A 16936-nucleotide genomic window follows, 5' to 3' on the forward strand; every position below is an offset into this window, starting at 1 on the left:
AGAAGAGGCAAAGTTCACACAGAAAAGCAAGAAAGAAAAGAAGGGTGTCACAACATTCAACAGTGCATTGTTGACTAGCAACATTTCTACACATTATGCATTTGACCCAGGTATCTTGATGCAAACATACTATGCTGCCCTCATTTACATTTTGCCAGATATGAAATGTCAATTGTTCTGTGAAATATGACATACTGTTGTAATGGCTATTTGATCATTTTTTTTCCTTGCTATGACCTATTTGCCTCAGCATTTCAGCTCTGACCTAGAATATATATTGTTTTGAAGTCTACAAATAGCCACACACTGACATATCAAACTACATTGATTTAAAAAAAAATGATGTAATGACATGAACAGAATGTCTTATTTGTCTGTCCTTGATTTATTCTGGGAATTAGTCTGGACCACTGATCTCTTGTATTCACTAAATATTGCCTTACTACTTCAAATAATATGTGTACCTTGCCTTGCCATATATCATTTCACTAATGGAAAACACTTGACTTCGATCACATATTCACCAGATGTTGCTTAACCCGTTGAAGAAGAGTCCAAAGAATACTCGGGCAGGTGTCTATGGGAAATGTGTGTTACAGCAAAATCAGTCTGTCCTCAACAGGTTAAAATCTAATAAGTTGTATGACCCCATCTTCATATAACCATGTACTTACTAGTGATGCAACAACAGATATACCTCATATATGCTATTCCATAAACTCTTTAATAGCTAGTAACTTTAATTTGGCCTTCGATTTCTGATGTTCACCAAAGTTTGCCAAAACCTACTGCAGAAATTCTACCCCTCCCTTAATTATTGCACAGACTGTGTTAAGAACAAGTGAAATGTTAACAGTAAAATCAAACTCAGTGATTTCAGAGGGATTGCCAAATCACATGACATACCATTGAACATTCCCTAAGATATTGCACAAGAGAAATTTCATCCTAAATGTCAATTTGCTAAAATTCTGAATTGATGCAGATTGCAGATAGACAAACTGATTACTTCTCATGGCCTGGAAACACCACAATAAACAGAACAGCTGTCAATGTGATCCTTACCCTATCTTATGCAGGAAGAATTTTCCTAGATATACTTTTATCATATTTTATGAGCATCTATTCAATACTTTACTGAGAATCAGAAAAACAGAAAACCTGAAAGTACAATGCCTACAGCAACAGCTCTGGTGCAAAATGAGGGAAAATATAACTACCACACAAAATATGAGTGAGCGAGAAAAGAATATCAAACAATTATAAGCCTAGAAACATGATGTAATGGAAAGTCACTCTTAAAGTGAAATAATTTTCAGATTTAACATAGCACATAATATGAAGACGAAGGACAGGAGAACTACACTTCAGTGAGAAGAAAAGCACATATGTTGCATTAAATGACTTTAAATAAACCTACATATGGGTAATTCCATGAAGTTGGGGCAGTGTCCATGTAGCATCGTGATATTTGAAAAATAAATTTCAGCATAACGCAATATTGATTATGCTATACATTTATTGTTTGCAGGCTTTAAATTTGCATTGAGGCCACATATTTTCCTGGAAATTTTGTGCCATTCAGACTAAATTTTGATGAAGTTATTAAACAATATGTAACAGTGTCCTGTAGCATCGTGACGTGTCCATGTAGCATCGTGATATTTTAAAATTTGGTCCTAAGAGACAAATCATGGCCATTAGCTTGACCAAAATTTGATGCAATATGCATATTTACAAGATATGAATGAGATAGCTAGATATCTCAAATTTCCTGTACACAGTTTTAATTTTAAAAGAAAATCACAAAATGTATCACGATGCTATGCAGTGTACTTTTTTGTGACATTTGGTGGACATAGTGCACCGCGTAGCATAGTGATACATTTTGTGATTTTCTTGTAAAAGTAAAACTGTGGAAAAGAGAGTTAAGATATTTAGCTATCTCACTAATCTAGTAATTACGCATATCATATCAAATTTTGGTCAAGCTAATTGCATTAATTTGTCTTTTAGGACCAGATTTTAACTATCACGATGCTACATGGACACGTCACGATGCTACAAGACACCGTTACATATCGTTTTAATAACTTCATCAAAATTGAGTCTGAATGGCACAAAATTTCCAGGAAAATGTATGGTCTCAATGCAAATGTAAAGCCTATTAACAATATATGTATAGCATAATTAGTATTGAATTATGCTCAAATGTCACACTTTGTGCCCCAACTTCACGGAATTACCCATATATGATACTCACAGATGAATTAGAAAACAGAGAACCTGAAAGCTCAATGCCTACTAACAGCAACAGCCCTGGTGCAAAAGGAGGGAAATACATATCTACCACATAAAATATGAGTGAGTGAGAAAAAAATGTCAAGCAGTTATAAGCCTAGAAACATGATGTAATGGAAAGTCACTCTTAAAGTGAAATAATTTTTTCAGATTTAACGTTCAGCTTACCAATAATATGTTCACATGACATGGCATGCCAATGCAATGATGCGATTGGGGAAAAAACAAACAAACATGAACATAGAAAATATGTCAAAATAGATATACAATGTACCTGTACATTACAATTGCTTTATAAAATCATGATTTTCCACTAGAAACTTCCATTGCAAGTCTTACAAGTTTGTATCTTACTCTGTAAAGAGTAGATCATTGATACATATACAGTCCTACCTCTCTTATCCGTACATGTCGCGACCGGCGCTCATCTGGATAAGGGATTTGACCGAATATGGGAGACTCAATGTTTAATACACACAGCTGCCTGGTACCTAATGGTAGCTAAACATGTACACTGTACATGTACATGTAACCTATTGAAGGTAGTGTACACTGAAATGCTTTCTTTGCTATCAGTACAAAATTATAAGTTGTTTTTTTCTAAAATCAAAATGAAATTGATTTGTTGTCAAATTTACCTGCTTAAACATTGAGGAAAGTATGAAGCAGGTCATGGAAAGAAGCTGCAGCATAAGTCAACGAAATCAAATTAAAAAAATCTGATCACCACAGCTTGTCGAAGTTGACCATGGTTAGACTGACTATGTGTACATGTATATGCTCGAACATAGTAGATAGAGCTAATGCATGTTCAAACTTTAATTTTCTAATTTAAAAAAAAAAAATAAAATACAGAGCTTGTTCTTTCTTCATGCCATGTCCTCGTCAGCCAGTATCCGTTCAGAATTCTCTGATAATTTGCTTAACGAAGGGTCACCTGTACCGTGCCATTGATTTTTGGAAAAATTTTCTGTCCATGTTCTTGCAGTGATTTGGGGGTAGTGAATGTTTGAATGCATGATATTTAGACAAAAATTAGAAGTAAATGCATGCTAATTATGTTGAGAATAATATGTAATTCATGTGAGTTCCTGTAGGAATTTTGTTTGATGAGTTTGAAATCCCCCTTTTCCTCCATAATCATTTGACTGGGAAAAACAAACTCATGTTGAGATCGCATCAGGATAATAGAGAGATCCAGATAAAGGGAGGTCGGATAGGAGAGGTCAGACTGAACTATGATGATAGAAAAAGTTTGTATTTGTTATGCTGGTAACTGTCCTGATTGCCAAACTAGACATTCTTTCTGTTATCATTGTATATTAACACATAATATGTCCATGAAATAGCAATATTTACATACATATTTTTTCAATTGTAAAAGTCTGTCACCTTGGCATTCCATTGTTGTTGTTCACATGCATGTGTACACACACACACACACACACACAAAATTACTTCACGCTGTGTTGTGCTGCATGTTACTGGTAAAAATAAAAGAACAGGGCCCTGTTTTATCAAGATAAAGTTAGCGTTGATTGTGAAATCAACGCTAACTTTATCCAACTTGAAGTCAGCTATAACTTTAAATCAACAGCAAGTTTCCGTTTTACGAAGAGACTTAACAGTCGATTATAGTTGTAGGTGATCACCATGGCTTAATTATTGATTTAGTCAAAACAAAAAATACAGGACGAGGCTGGTTTCCGGTACCGTCTGCTTAAAACAATACAATACATTAAGCTAAACAAACAACAAAAGCATGATTGTTTGCCATGGCCACGGAAGCGTAGTCTGCTAGTGCGACGCAGTATTATTAGCGCTGCAGCCACTGAATTTGAAGTATTTAAGTTTGCAACAGAACCGCAAAATACGCCGTTTTGCGTTGTACATGTATTGAAGAAAGTAGGTCGATAGATCTAGCACATCTCGATCTCAACGAAAATCTGCGTACGTGCGTACCGTAAAGATTCCGCACACTACGTAGGATTAAACACTCAAGTATTCATTGGACATGGATCTAAACATACAGTAGCTGACTGTCCAAGGTGCCACTATGCATTGTTTCAAGTCTTAATTCAATAGGCTGAAGTCCTGTGTGGTTACGTGTAGGATTATGGAAACTTGTGAGAATGTGGTGACTACAGTAGCATGTTTTTACCTCTATGGCGCAGCTTTGTAAAGAATAGATCGCGAGTCTACATCAACATGTCAAAATTCTAGAGTCTAATAGACACTCTATCTGCAGTTCGTGTTACGGTAAGTACAAACGACTCGCTGAAAGTTACTTAGGCCTCACGTTAAGCCTATATTACTGGTTAGCCTAACTTAGATCTCAAGTTACTGTCGTACTAGACAGAAAGATCCGTCTGTCTGGAGGACTCTTTTATATTTTGCCATTAATGCTGTTCTCTGTACGGAGGGGATCCGTGAAGCCGCCAGACACAGTCTCCGCGGAACATTCCCCGACGGACAGATGCAGACCAATCTTTCGGTCAACTGTCGTACTTGGTGCCATAGAATTAAACTCTTTATTTTCTGTACAGGCCTATTAAACTCTTAATTACTATCAAATGATGAACTAGCTCTACGTAGGCCTACGCACGTCAGAAATCACAGGTTTCCTCACATTATATGGGTTTTTTGGCAAGATATGCATTGCACACAGACGCGGTTCCAGTTACAGTACCGTACTCGGTTACTTGCCCTTGCTGGCGATGGCTATCGGCGGGCGGGCCGAGGCGCCGGGCACGCAGGCTGGGATTGAGACTGCCCAGTCTAGGGTGTTTGCGTGCAGCAGTCGCGTAAGCAATGCGTGCCGATTGTGAATTTCATGCAAGGAAAAGACCATAATTACATGAAAGAAACGCAACTAAATGTTAGAGAAAGTGAGCAGTTAAAAGAGAAAAATTTGTGACAAGACCCCAGCTAGACTAGGAAAGTGTGACAGTCATCTTTCTTCTTTAAATTGCCTTACAATTGAGTCTACCTAGACTGTTTCTACTTAAAGTTGATATTTATCAACTGTTAAGTTAATCATGGATTTGGAGCAGTTGAGAAAACTTATAATTAATTTTGGAGGAAGGTAAATTTTTTTCCAACCGTGGGTGTCTTGATAAGACGGACTTTAACTTAGCTTGGAAGTTAATCATAGATTAAGTGGACGTAGAGTTGATATGAGAAGTTAATCATGGATTATCTTGACTTAATGTAAAATTTATCTTTTGATAAAACGGGGCCCAGATTGTTAGGACATAGCTCCATGTATACTGACATGATGTTTGTGCTCTACAGTGCTAACATTTAGATGATTTAAACCCATTTGCCACATGTCACACACTGCAAATACAACTCTCAATTCTTTATTTTTGTCACATACAACTTGTATGAATCATAGGCACTATGAAATCTTTTCAAAATTATTTTGTAATCATTGATTATGCATGATAAGTATATTCACATGCAGTATTGACTGTATCGACACTTAAGTACGCATTCTTTGAAAATGCAAAAAAAAATTACTTATACCAGAAAAACTACTTTTGTGCTTTTCAACTCCAGTGTCAGATGTGTTATAACAAAGTACACTTTCTAGTATGTGATCTGATGAGCCAAAAATATTTCACTTTTGTGAACAGCTTTGCCTCTACATACAATGTATGTGTCAGAACTTGACAACTTGATTCAATGAACATTTCACAGGAAGGCAATCTTTGGCAAAAACAAACATATGAAGTATGTATGTCGCAGCAATATTAGGGCCCACAAAACAAGTCACTTCAAATCTTTCAGAAGCAGGGTTATGAATGCTTCCATATTAACAAACAGTGCATGACTACCATACATACAAAAAAAAAAACAACCAAAAAAAAAAAACAACCAAAAAAGACACCTGATTAGCAAATAGTACATGTATACACAAATGATGGAAACAAAATGAGATTAATGAGCATATAAACACAAAAATGCTGGCAATAATGAATGATTTAAATGCCAGCACAATCAATCACACTACACACGTGTATGAATGTGTATAGAAGAGATTGATACTAGTTACATAGTAAATTCAAAGACTACATGGTGGTGTATTGTCTAGAATGTTACTATACCCCTACTTCCAGCTGATTGATTGGCAGACTTTCCCACATATTCTCGGAAAACTTTGAAGGCAAATAATGTCATTGTAAATAAAACAGAGACAAAGAAAGAGAGAGAAAAGTTGAATTAGAAAAAGGTAAAACATCATTGCATGCTATCTTTATGTTCCAAATTTTGTAAGTTACTTCATAGTTTCAATGGAAAAGAAAAGACATAGACTGGTCATAACCTGTTTGGTTTTGATATGCTTTATAAAATGTGGGTTCAGGACAAGAGGCATGCAGAACAAATCAAATTTCATGAGTCTTATGTGCTAAAAATGGAATTTGTCATAAAGCAAGTTAAAATGAAAGTTAACAGTTTTTATAGAAATAAGTAATCCTTCAGCTTGGGTTACATCAAAGTTAAGGTCACACTGGTGTTCTCACAAGAACTAAATATGAATGAAATAATAGCCTGTAATTGTAAATTCAAGTAGAGAAAATAGACTGATAAAGCACTCTTTTGTCCATAAATAACCTCTATTGGTGTATTCAGACAATAGAGGGTAACAGTTAGATTGTATTCAATCTGTCACAGAAATTTTTGTGTTCTTCACAGTGTTACCATGTTCTGCAATCACTGTGTTTCGTTTTTCCCTATTTGTGGACATACGTGTAGTGACACATTTGTGTTGGCAACCTGCAATTTGGTGATTCTTTTGAACCTTTGGTACTTAAATGATTGTAATACTGTTACTGTCATATAAATCGGTTGTAACTATACATTGAGTTATATAAAGTGCATAATAGTTAAGAATTACTTTCATATGCTGATGCCATATCCTGCATTGTGTCTGCCTTGACACGATCCCTGAAAGCTTGTACTGCAAACAAGAAATAGATAAAACGAAAAAAAAAGTCCTTGCTTCAGGTACATATTGAGATATTGCTGAGTTGATAATGAATAACTGTATGAACACTGTATCATATCATTAACCAGTGGCGGATCCAGGGGGAGTGCATCGGGTGCGTGCCCCCCTTTATTTTTTTTGCTAAAACAAAAGAAATAAAAAGAAAAATGGGGGGAGGGGTGCGTGTGCCCCCCCTTTAATTTTGTAAAGGCTCCCCCTCTTTACAGAATTTCTGGATCCACTCCTGTTAACGTAACTGAATAAGCTCTTGATCACACAACATGGCATTGTGTGTAAGCCTACTCTGCTAAGATAGTAACACAGCACTTCAATCTGCCACACACATACAACGTACATCAACAAATAAAACTCGAACAATTCAACTGCAGCATGCAGTCGACTGAGATGCCTCCTTTTCCCCCTCCTATTCTACTGTGAGTACCAGTACATAACCTTTCATGTATATTTTGAGTATAAAGTCAATTGAGCTTGACCACTGGTCCTGAGGATATACCTTTCCAAATCTTTGTACACAGGATATTCCTATATTTTCTATCCATTCCATCAAGTAAGATTATCATTGGACTTTCCTAGTAAAAGTTTTTGATGGAAAAGTCACATACAGCTACAATTTGGCGATCTCTGATACTATGTCTTTGGACCTTCATTTCTGTATGTTCAAACATGCAGAATGATACCTACACTGTATATACCTACCATTCAGGCTCGTTCATTGGTATAAGATCTGGCCCACCATAAGCCATAAAAAACTGTGAACCTGTTGTAATGTGTGCACAGTTTGTTCTTTAAAATGTGATAAAACAAATCTGCCTAACTGTGAGTGGGATGACTCATATGGAAAGCATCTTATTTGCTATATGGTGGACCAGACTATTATATTCCCAAGATACCAGTAGTATCATGTTCAAACATTGTACATTGTTGAGACACATCATATGTGTTGTCCACATTTAAATGTATTCAAATGAATGTTGAGTGAGACCTTTGTGTGCTTCACAACATCAATTAGTGTTTCCTGGATAGGGTCTTGTCCACCTCAGAGTAGACTCAAGCCAGACTTTTACAGAAAGACTATGGACCTTTACATTTACATGTATGTGAACTGTAGCACATTGCCCACAGTGGCAGTGAAAGACATCAGTTTTAGACTGTGTGTCTACACTTTGCAGGTAGGTTTTTCATACATTGTGTATTTTCAAAAGTACACAAACATACAAGCACAAACAGGCAATTCACAATATGATCTTCTTGTAGACAACACTGCAAATTAAACTAATGATGAAAACATGTGAACAAATATTGTAAAGAAACTTTTGAAAGTTTCCTATCCAAAGCTATAACAGGAAGCTATTGCACATTAAATCAGCATCACTTATCACTCACAGCAACCTGTGATTGTACTATTACACAAAACACACCATATAGATATTTCACTCTTTCATTATTGTATAGCACTCACATCATATTTGTCATTGTGAAGTCAAAACTGTGTGCTAAAGATAAATGTTATTGGTTAATAACTTCTAATCATTCACTTAAAGTCAATGAAGGATCAAAGGTCCATACAGACAACATCTAAATCATATCAAAAGAAAAAGAAAACAATCTTATATTCACTGTGCACAGAAACAGAGAAATTGAGATTCATCTGGATATAACTGATAAAATGAATTTTGTTTGCTTTCAATCTGTAAGACAGAGGAAAGCAGAAAGATTAATTTTCTGGATAAGGGAGAATTCATCTTCCTTGGCTGGAACTGGAAGTAATGTGATCTATTGACAGCAAATCTCAGCAGAGTGAATAAAATGTGGCTAGGTCACTGCACCTCAACCTGTGAATCAATGTGAAAGGGACAGAGAGTGCAGAAGTAGTAAAAGTTGTTTACATCCAAACAAAGGCTCTGATATATTAGATGATGCTTCCTGGTTGAGGTAGGAGGAGTACGCCTGCAGGAAGTGAAGCAGATTGTCCTGCTTCACGGGAGGAACTGAAAATGATTTAAGAGGAAGACATTTGAAGAGGACACAAATTAATGATAGAATACAGACCATGTGAGGTATCAAATCTAGTTTATCATTACATGGAAAGCTGACAGTGAAAATGCAGGAAGAAGACCATATGTAGCCACATGGGTCACACATCATCTCATTACTAAACATTCAATATACACATTATCAGTTGAATGTTCCTAGGCAAAAGCCATTGAACTCTCTGGAAGTTTAGTCTCGTCAATTGTTATAAGTAGGTTGTACTCTGGTAACTAATGACAAAGTTCTGTGTGTGCATGTACTGCACAGAACTCAATTAATATTAATTGATTGATAAATCAATCTAGATGGGTTCTGATGGACACCATCATTGATATTTTGTTAAATAGTATCACCATTCAATGCATGCTATTTGAAGAGAACTCTAGCAGCATTATGTTGTTAAGGGTATAACAAATATGTGACCCTGATCTAAAAAAAAAGTATGAATTTTATGAAGTAGAAGACATTGATGTACTATTAAAAGTCAGTATAAAGGAAGGAACTATCGTGTGGCAAAATTCACGCAATAGTTTGTCAATTAGAGAGAGAAAAAAACAACAACAACAAACAAAGAAAGAATGTTACTAGAGCTGAAAGAGGCTGCCACTGCTGTTGGATTCACATTGTACTCTCGCACAAGTCCTGCAAATAGAAAGATAGTAAATTAAAGCACAATAAATAGGGTGATACTGCCATAAAGGTATACAAGTACAGGCAACTCTTGTAATAACAAAGTCCTTGGGGCTGGTACTCTTCTTTTGTTACATAAAAATACTGTTGCGGCTGAACAAATAAAGTATGTACAATTGTACACATGTATATAGATGCTAATTTTGGGACTGGAATTTTACTTCATCATTGTATCTACTTTTTTTTTATAACCGGGTTCGTTACAATGGGAGTGCACTGTACAACAAAAACAGGTTCAACACAAAAGCAGAGATATGTACTCTACAAATGCTATAGGTTGTAGCACCCATTTTGTCACCTTTTCATTAAATTTTATCAAATTTTGATTCAATTTTGTCCAGGGAAGGTTTCTGTATTGAAATCCTAGGTTTGACTTAGTCAGAATTGTTATTCCTATTTGATTTTTATGTCAATCAAGGAATTGCACTTTTATCATTATCATCATCATCACCACCACTGCTAAAGAGACCACTACCACTGTTCTGTAACTGTAGTCCAATTCAGATAATCATGTGTCAACCAGCTATGTTATCCATCAATGATCATGTATCGAAAGCATTGAGCTTTCAATTTGAGTCTTGTCATTGTTTTTTATGTGTGACAACCACTATATCACAAATAAAAATGCTTGCAGGAAGTATCAGGAAAGTTAGATATACTATGCTGATTTACTTCATGAGCAATGAAAAAGGGCAATGTTAAATGTAGAACAATTGGGCTGAGCATAATGATAATAAACTTCAACAACATTGTATCAATTTGTGTAAATTAGAATTACAGACAGCAGCTCAAAGTAATGAAGAATGAATCTGTGTTATCATCAGCAAAAGAAATGTTGTCTATTAATTATGACATTAGGCAAGCAAACAACACATCATCACTGCATGTAGATAGCATTTAGTGACTACAAATGTCTTATATGTGATCATAAGGTTACCCGTAATGCTGTAATTTAGCATAAAACACACCTCTTGTGTGACAGGTAACCTGACGGTACAAAATATGTGATATTTATTGTCACATCTTGCACATTTGTTTTTTTCCTACAGTAAAGCATTAAAGATCAGGGACCTGTTTATATCAAACAAGAGTTTACAAGTGCGAGGAGTGTATGATTCATCATGAAATCAATGATAACCATGACCCACTTATAATCGATTTTGACTTTTAATCAACAATACTGTAAGTTTGCATTATATGAAGAGAATTACATTTGATTTAAACTTATAATTGATCGCTGTGACTTATAATTGATTTAATCAAAATAACACTAATTGGATGAGCCCTGTTTCCAGCACTGTAAGCTAAAAAAATGATACACTACAAAACAAAACAATTAAACAATCATACAAAATGAGGATTGTTACTGAACCGGAGCTGGCTGAGCTAGTATAGTCGCCGCTGCATGTAAAAACACAAACAGCAAAAGTGCAGCACCAATGCTCCAAGGAATGTTGCATTGAAGGACCCCCAACATATAAAAATCTGTCTGGTAAAATTCACACATAAAGGATTCTGTAGTATGACTAAAAGGTGAAGGTCATACATGTGCTGTTTCAAGTCTATGTGTTAGGATTTCAGAAACTTGAGAGCACTTGTGGTGAGTCACCTTTGATTTTTGATAGCTGCAGAAGATTGGATTTGCTATTTGTATATATGCAGATCCAACAAACTACATTCATGTTATGCTTTTCAAACTTTGAAATGCTGCAATCAAGCTAGAAATCATTTTGCATATTACTGTTTCAGACTATTTTGAGCATTCTAAAATTCTGTGTGTGTACATGTCCACATGCGTGTTATTCGCGCGCACTTGGGGGCCATAGTTATAGTATGGTTGATCTCAGTTGCTATATTCTTCATTAGCAAAGCTCAGCACACAACTCAAATATCAAGGTACTGTCAACAATAAAGGCTGGTCTCTTTGAATGAATTGCAGAACTCACAGGGACTATTTCCTGGTGATACAAGATGTACAACGTTGTATACCGTGCAGTGAGTTCTATTATTCTTTCCATTAGCTTCTTCCACTACTATTGCTACTGTCAGAATGAAATGACATCCACTAGTCAAGGGTTGGGAAGTCATGTCTGACCCATGGAGCTACAGGCCAGCAAGGCATTACCCATCACACAATGTGAACATTACTGGTAATTGTGACAGAGGTCTGTGGCACACAAAATCACACCTCAGCAAACATAAGTTAAAATTAACACTAAAATTGTCAAAAAATTTACTCTGAAAGGTTGTCTGCATTTCTTGTTGTTGCTGTGCCCGGAAATCTTGGGAGGAAAAAAGAAAGCAAAAGGAATGGAAAATAGAATAATTTCCTATCTCTTAAAAAAGAAAGAAGCCCAAAAGCTGAAACATTAGTCCAGCTTTTCTGAATCTAAAAGCACATTGTATAGAATGTATGCATTTTGCTACATGTTTAAGAAGAATATCTGAGGCTGTTTGTTTGTTTGTTTGTTTGAATTGATTCACACAGGAAATATAAATCAAATGTTATCACACACATAACAATATTCACATCTAGACATTGTATAAAATAGCAATATAAGCAGTCCTGGCAGTAAGCAGCATATCTACAACATATATAACAGAGCACCAATAAGTTCTATGCATTCAGCAGTAATGAAGAATATCAGACCCATGGCACATACTGACCTTATCTTGCAATTATAAAACATAAGAGACACACATGAACATATGAATTAATGTTAATCAGTGATCATTCACTGTCTATGTTTCAACACCTTTACAGTTTGTAATGATTAAGTAACAAAGTGGCAATCATTCATAGGGAAGATTACCGGGGCTTGGTATGACGGAAGATTGATTCTCTGAGAATCTGGTCTGCCTTTGGTTGCTCTGTCCTGATCTCTGGGAAGTCTGTCCTGGATTTGCTTTTAAAAGTTTTGGATGAAGGAAAAAGAAATTTATCACATTCCCGGAAGATAAAGATACTAAAAAAACAAAAACAAAAAAACAAAAAAAAACCAAACCAAACCAAACCAAACCAAACAAACACGCCATACACACACACACATGATGATGAATATCAGCATTTTTCGTGCATATATTATACACCAACATCTTTACGGAGAACATTTAACATGACCAGTTTTATCCTCGACCCCCCTCAGCTGTAAATTTACAGATAAAAGGGATACAGACCATATAGCTACATTCATAAGTCTGACATTGTTAAACATGGTATCATTAGGAATGGATAATGACTTATGGAAATAAAGATATTACTCAACAGTGCTGTCGATTGTATGGGTTGGGAGAGTATGAAATCATTCTTGGTAAAAAAGAATCCACATTTCAGACACTGCACCGATATTTATGTGTGCAGATTACAATACATTGAAGCAAGTTACCAATTTTCACTGAAGTCCGTTGCCCTGCTGAGCCAGGATTGCCAAAAGCTCCATAGGCTGGTTTGAGCAAAATTCAAAGATTAGAATAAATAGACATTACAATGTAAATGGGGATAAAAAGAGAGTATGCACTTGCCATTGTCTAGATGTGAAAAAGTCTTCATGATGAATATAAACAGTATCCACATTTTTTAGATTGACATACAAAATCTCAGAATAAACTAGAATTATCACTGAAGGTGATTAATACCCCCGCCCCTAGTGTTGCTTTATAGTATGTGATGTCATGAGGGCAATGACGTTAATACCAAGTTTGTGCATTTGTCGACAAACATGCGGTTACCATGGCAACGCATTGTCCGATACAAATACAAAGGACATTTTGCAAAACTACACTTAAAGAGCATCATACACACCAAATTTCACCTTCATAGATTAAATGGTTCAATTTGATACAAAAATGAGTGGTTACCATGGCAACATATTTTTCTTATATTAACACATTGGTGTCTTGCATAACTACACCTCCCGATCATCATACATACTAAATTTGACCTTAATTGCTTGAACGATGTGGAAGTTATTCAATCCACAAGGTTTTGGTGAAATTATGGTTACAGTGGCAACGCTTTGTCCGACAAACACAAAAATTATGTGTTCCACATCTATGCCTCAAGGCCATAATGCCTACCAAATATGATTTCAATTGCTTCAAAACTGTGGAATTGTTCACTCCACAAGATTACGAAGAAAACATGCAGTTACCATGGCAACGCTTTGTCAAATACAAACACAAAGGTCCAAATTCACGAAGGTGGAACAAATGAAACCATGGTTTAAACCATGGACAAAAACCATGGAGCGCCAAGTGTCGCACAGAATATTTTGTTACGAAATTGGTCATTTCGTCACAAAATGACCGTTTCGTTAACGAAATTATCATTTCGTGGACGAAATGTTCATTTAGTTACAAAATGTTGTCATTTTGTTACAAAATAATCATTTCAACGACGAAATGACCGATTTCGTAACGAAATATTTCATGCGACACTTGGCGCTCCATGGTTTTTGTCCATGGTTTAAACCATGGTTTCATTTGTACCACCTTCGTGAATTCGGGCCAAAGAGTGTCTTGCATAACTACACCTATAGATCATCATAGATACCAATTTTAAAATTGATTGCTTAAATACTATGGTAGTTATTCAATCCACAAGGTTTTGGTAAAATTATGGTTACCATGGCAACGCATTGTCCGACAAACACAAAAAACATGTCTTGCACATCTATACCTCAATATAATCATATACCCTAAGTGTCATTTAAATTGCTTCAAAACTGTAGGAGGACTTCGCGACGCAAGATTTTGCAACAGACCGCCCGACTGACCGCCCACCCGTCCGCCCGACCAACATCACGGTGATTCCCATATACCCCCTTCACACTATGTGTGGCGGGGGTATAATGAGGTCTGGTAAACAGTTTTGTGCACTGCAAGAATGTAAGTTATGTAAATCTACATGTATACCAGGCACATTTTCATTTTGTACCTAGTTACCAATCCTGATACATCTTCAAAATTTGACTTGCCCATTACACTTTCTTATTCCACTCTTAAAGACAATACACAATCTTTGCTGCAAGAATAAGAATAATGTACTCTTATGTAGCCACCCTAGCCTCTGCAGTGTTGCCACTGTTCTGCAAGAAAGCTCTGCTATTATCATTCCCCTTGCTGCTAGGTACAATGTACATATTTCTACACCTGGGTAAAGAGGGGACATTGTGACTGTTAACATCTTGGTCAAGGGTGTGTAACCAAATGGTGGGACAGAAAGTCAGGAACTCCCGTTGAAAGTCAAGAAGCTTAATATCCTCTTTACCACAGAGACCTCATGTAAAAATGTGACGGTCATATCTACTACCAGCCTCCTCAAAGTCCTTGAGTCAGAATGCTTATTCCAACGCCTCACGGTCATAAGAAATAGGAATGACGACTTTCCATCAAATGTGGTTTTCTGAAACATCTTTGTATCTTGTTAGACTGTGCCAACTGAGAAGTGAGAAGAGGAATGGGAACAGTAGATCAAGATCTATTACTTGCAAATGGAGGATTATGAACCCTGGCCACATCTTGCTGCTCTTTGGGCATGTCTACAGGATATGATCCTTGAGAAGAAAAGCAGGGAAGAAGATAGCCACATAATGCAAATGAAAAGTAAACTCAGTCTCACAGGTTGCTTTTAATACAGCCTGATGAGAAAAGCATTGTCATTATTTTTCTTTGTCAATATATGGTTGTAGCTTTGTGACACAGAAGTCAATATGCTTGCCAAGCAATCTTAAATCACTTCACTTCGAAGCAGAAGGGCTAAGAACCCACAAAATCCTGCTTGACTTTTTGATGTTTCTGATCGCCCGCCATTAGTGACATACCTCAAATACATGTTCATTCAATACATGTTCCATCTTAGTCGCTTCTGTGACACAACAAACCAATCATGTTTTTTTTTTTTTTTCCAACGTTGCCTTTTCCAATGCATTTGTGTCTGGCACCAAGAGGTTGGTGATATATTGTGTAGGATAGGATTTTGTTGTTGTTGTTGTTGTTGTATTTTTCATCCCTGTTTGCTGTTCATAGATCATGTTGTCACTGTTCAGCAGGTTTCAAATACTATTCACTAATGTTTTCCTCAGACATTCATTATGGCCAGTTCTTCATGCCATCGGTGACAATTTATGAAAATATTGCAAATAAGGTACTTAGGTTATCCAGCATTGAGGTTAGAGCTCTTGATTGAAAAACCATCTACAAGAAGAACATTGAAAAAAGGGATTGAGCTGTTACATACGGTTAAAAGGGGTCTTTGCCCTTTGACCCAGTGGCTTGTCTTGGGGTTGGCTGCTCCTTTGAGTGACATCATAAGTACCTGACTGGTTTGCCTGTTGATTGGCTGGGTTGAAAGGAAAGGTGTCTGTTGTCTTATACATATGACTTATATACTGGGTACCTGGTTCTAGTGTGATAGAATTCATGAGTAGATAGAGTGCTCATCATATCCAAAAGATATGAAATGTGTACCGCTGACTCACTTTTTACTAAACACATTTACATTCGAAATGATGAAATTCAAAGACAGAAAAGGCAAACTTGGTGTGCATCATTTCCTACTTGTATACCTTATAGTCAAGGAGTAAAAGTTTGTGTGTAAACTAAGCCTTCAGTCATGTTCTACCTTTCACACCATATCAGGGAAAATACACGGTACCATATTTCAAACATTGAACGTTGCAGCCATTGACCTTTTTAAGTCACCCATGAAGCCTGCCATTGAATTTTCATGAAGGCATAAAGAAGCAAAAAAGTTTATAACAGAAGTTTAGAATTGATCTGGTGTTAAACAATGGATAGTTTATGCTGCAGGCAAGATATAGTTGATAGCACGGGAGCAGCAAAATCATTTTCAACACTGAAGAACACATAGAATGAAATCCATCTGATGAATCATAGCTTTAC

At 36.2% G+C, this 16936-nt stretch overlaps 1 protein-coding gene across 1 annotated transcript in view; it reads right to left on the bottom strand.

Annotated features, from left to right (window-relative positions):
* The window catches only part of LOC139721490 (uncharacterized), a 175755-nt gene that overhangs the window by 105626 nt on the left and 53193 nt on the right, over positions 1–16936 (bottom strand). Inside the window, exons 22-29 of the mRNA XM_071632804.1 lie at positions 16272–16373; positions 15520–15573; positions 13420–13476; positions 12847–12939; positions 12271–12315; positions 9929–9985; positions 9199–9300; positions 7202–7264 (exon numbers count right to left, since the gene is read on the bottom strand). Coding sequence (XP_071488905.1) covers positions 7202–7264; positions 9199–9300; positions 9929–9985; positions 12271–12315; positions 12847–12939; positions 13420–13476; positions 15520–15573; positions 16272–16373 — 573 coding nt within the window. The remainder of the gene's footprint in view (positions 1–7201; positions 7265–9198; positions 9301–9928; positions 9986–12270; positions 12316–12846; positions 12940–13419; positions 13477–15519; positions 15574–16271; positions 16374–16936) is intronic.

Source organism: Diadema antillarum, unplaced genomic scaffold, assembly GCF_040938485.1.
Source record: "Diadema antillarum isolate AM-2024a unplaced genomic scaffold, OU_Dant_1.0 scf00000144, whole genome shotgun sequence".
In the NCBI taxonomy this organism is placed as follows: Eukaryota; Metazoa; Echinodermata; class Echinoidea; order Diadematoida; family Diadematidae; genus Diadema; species Diadema antillarum.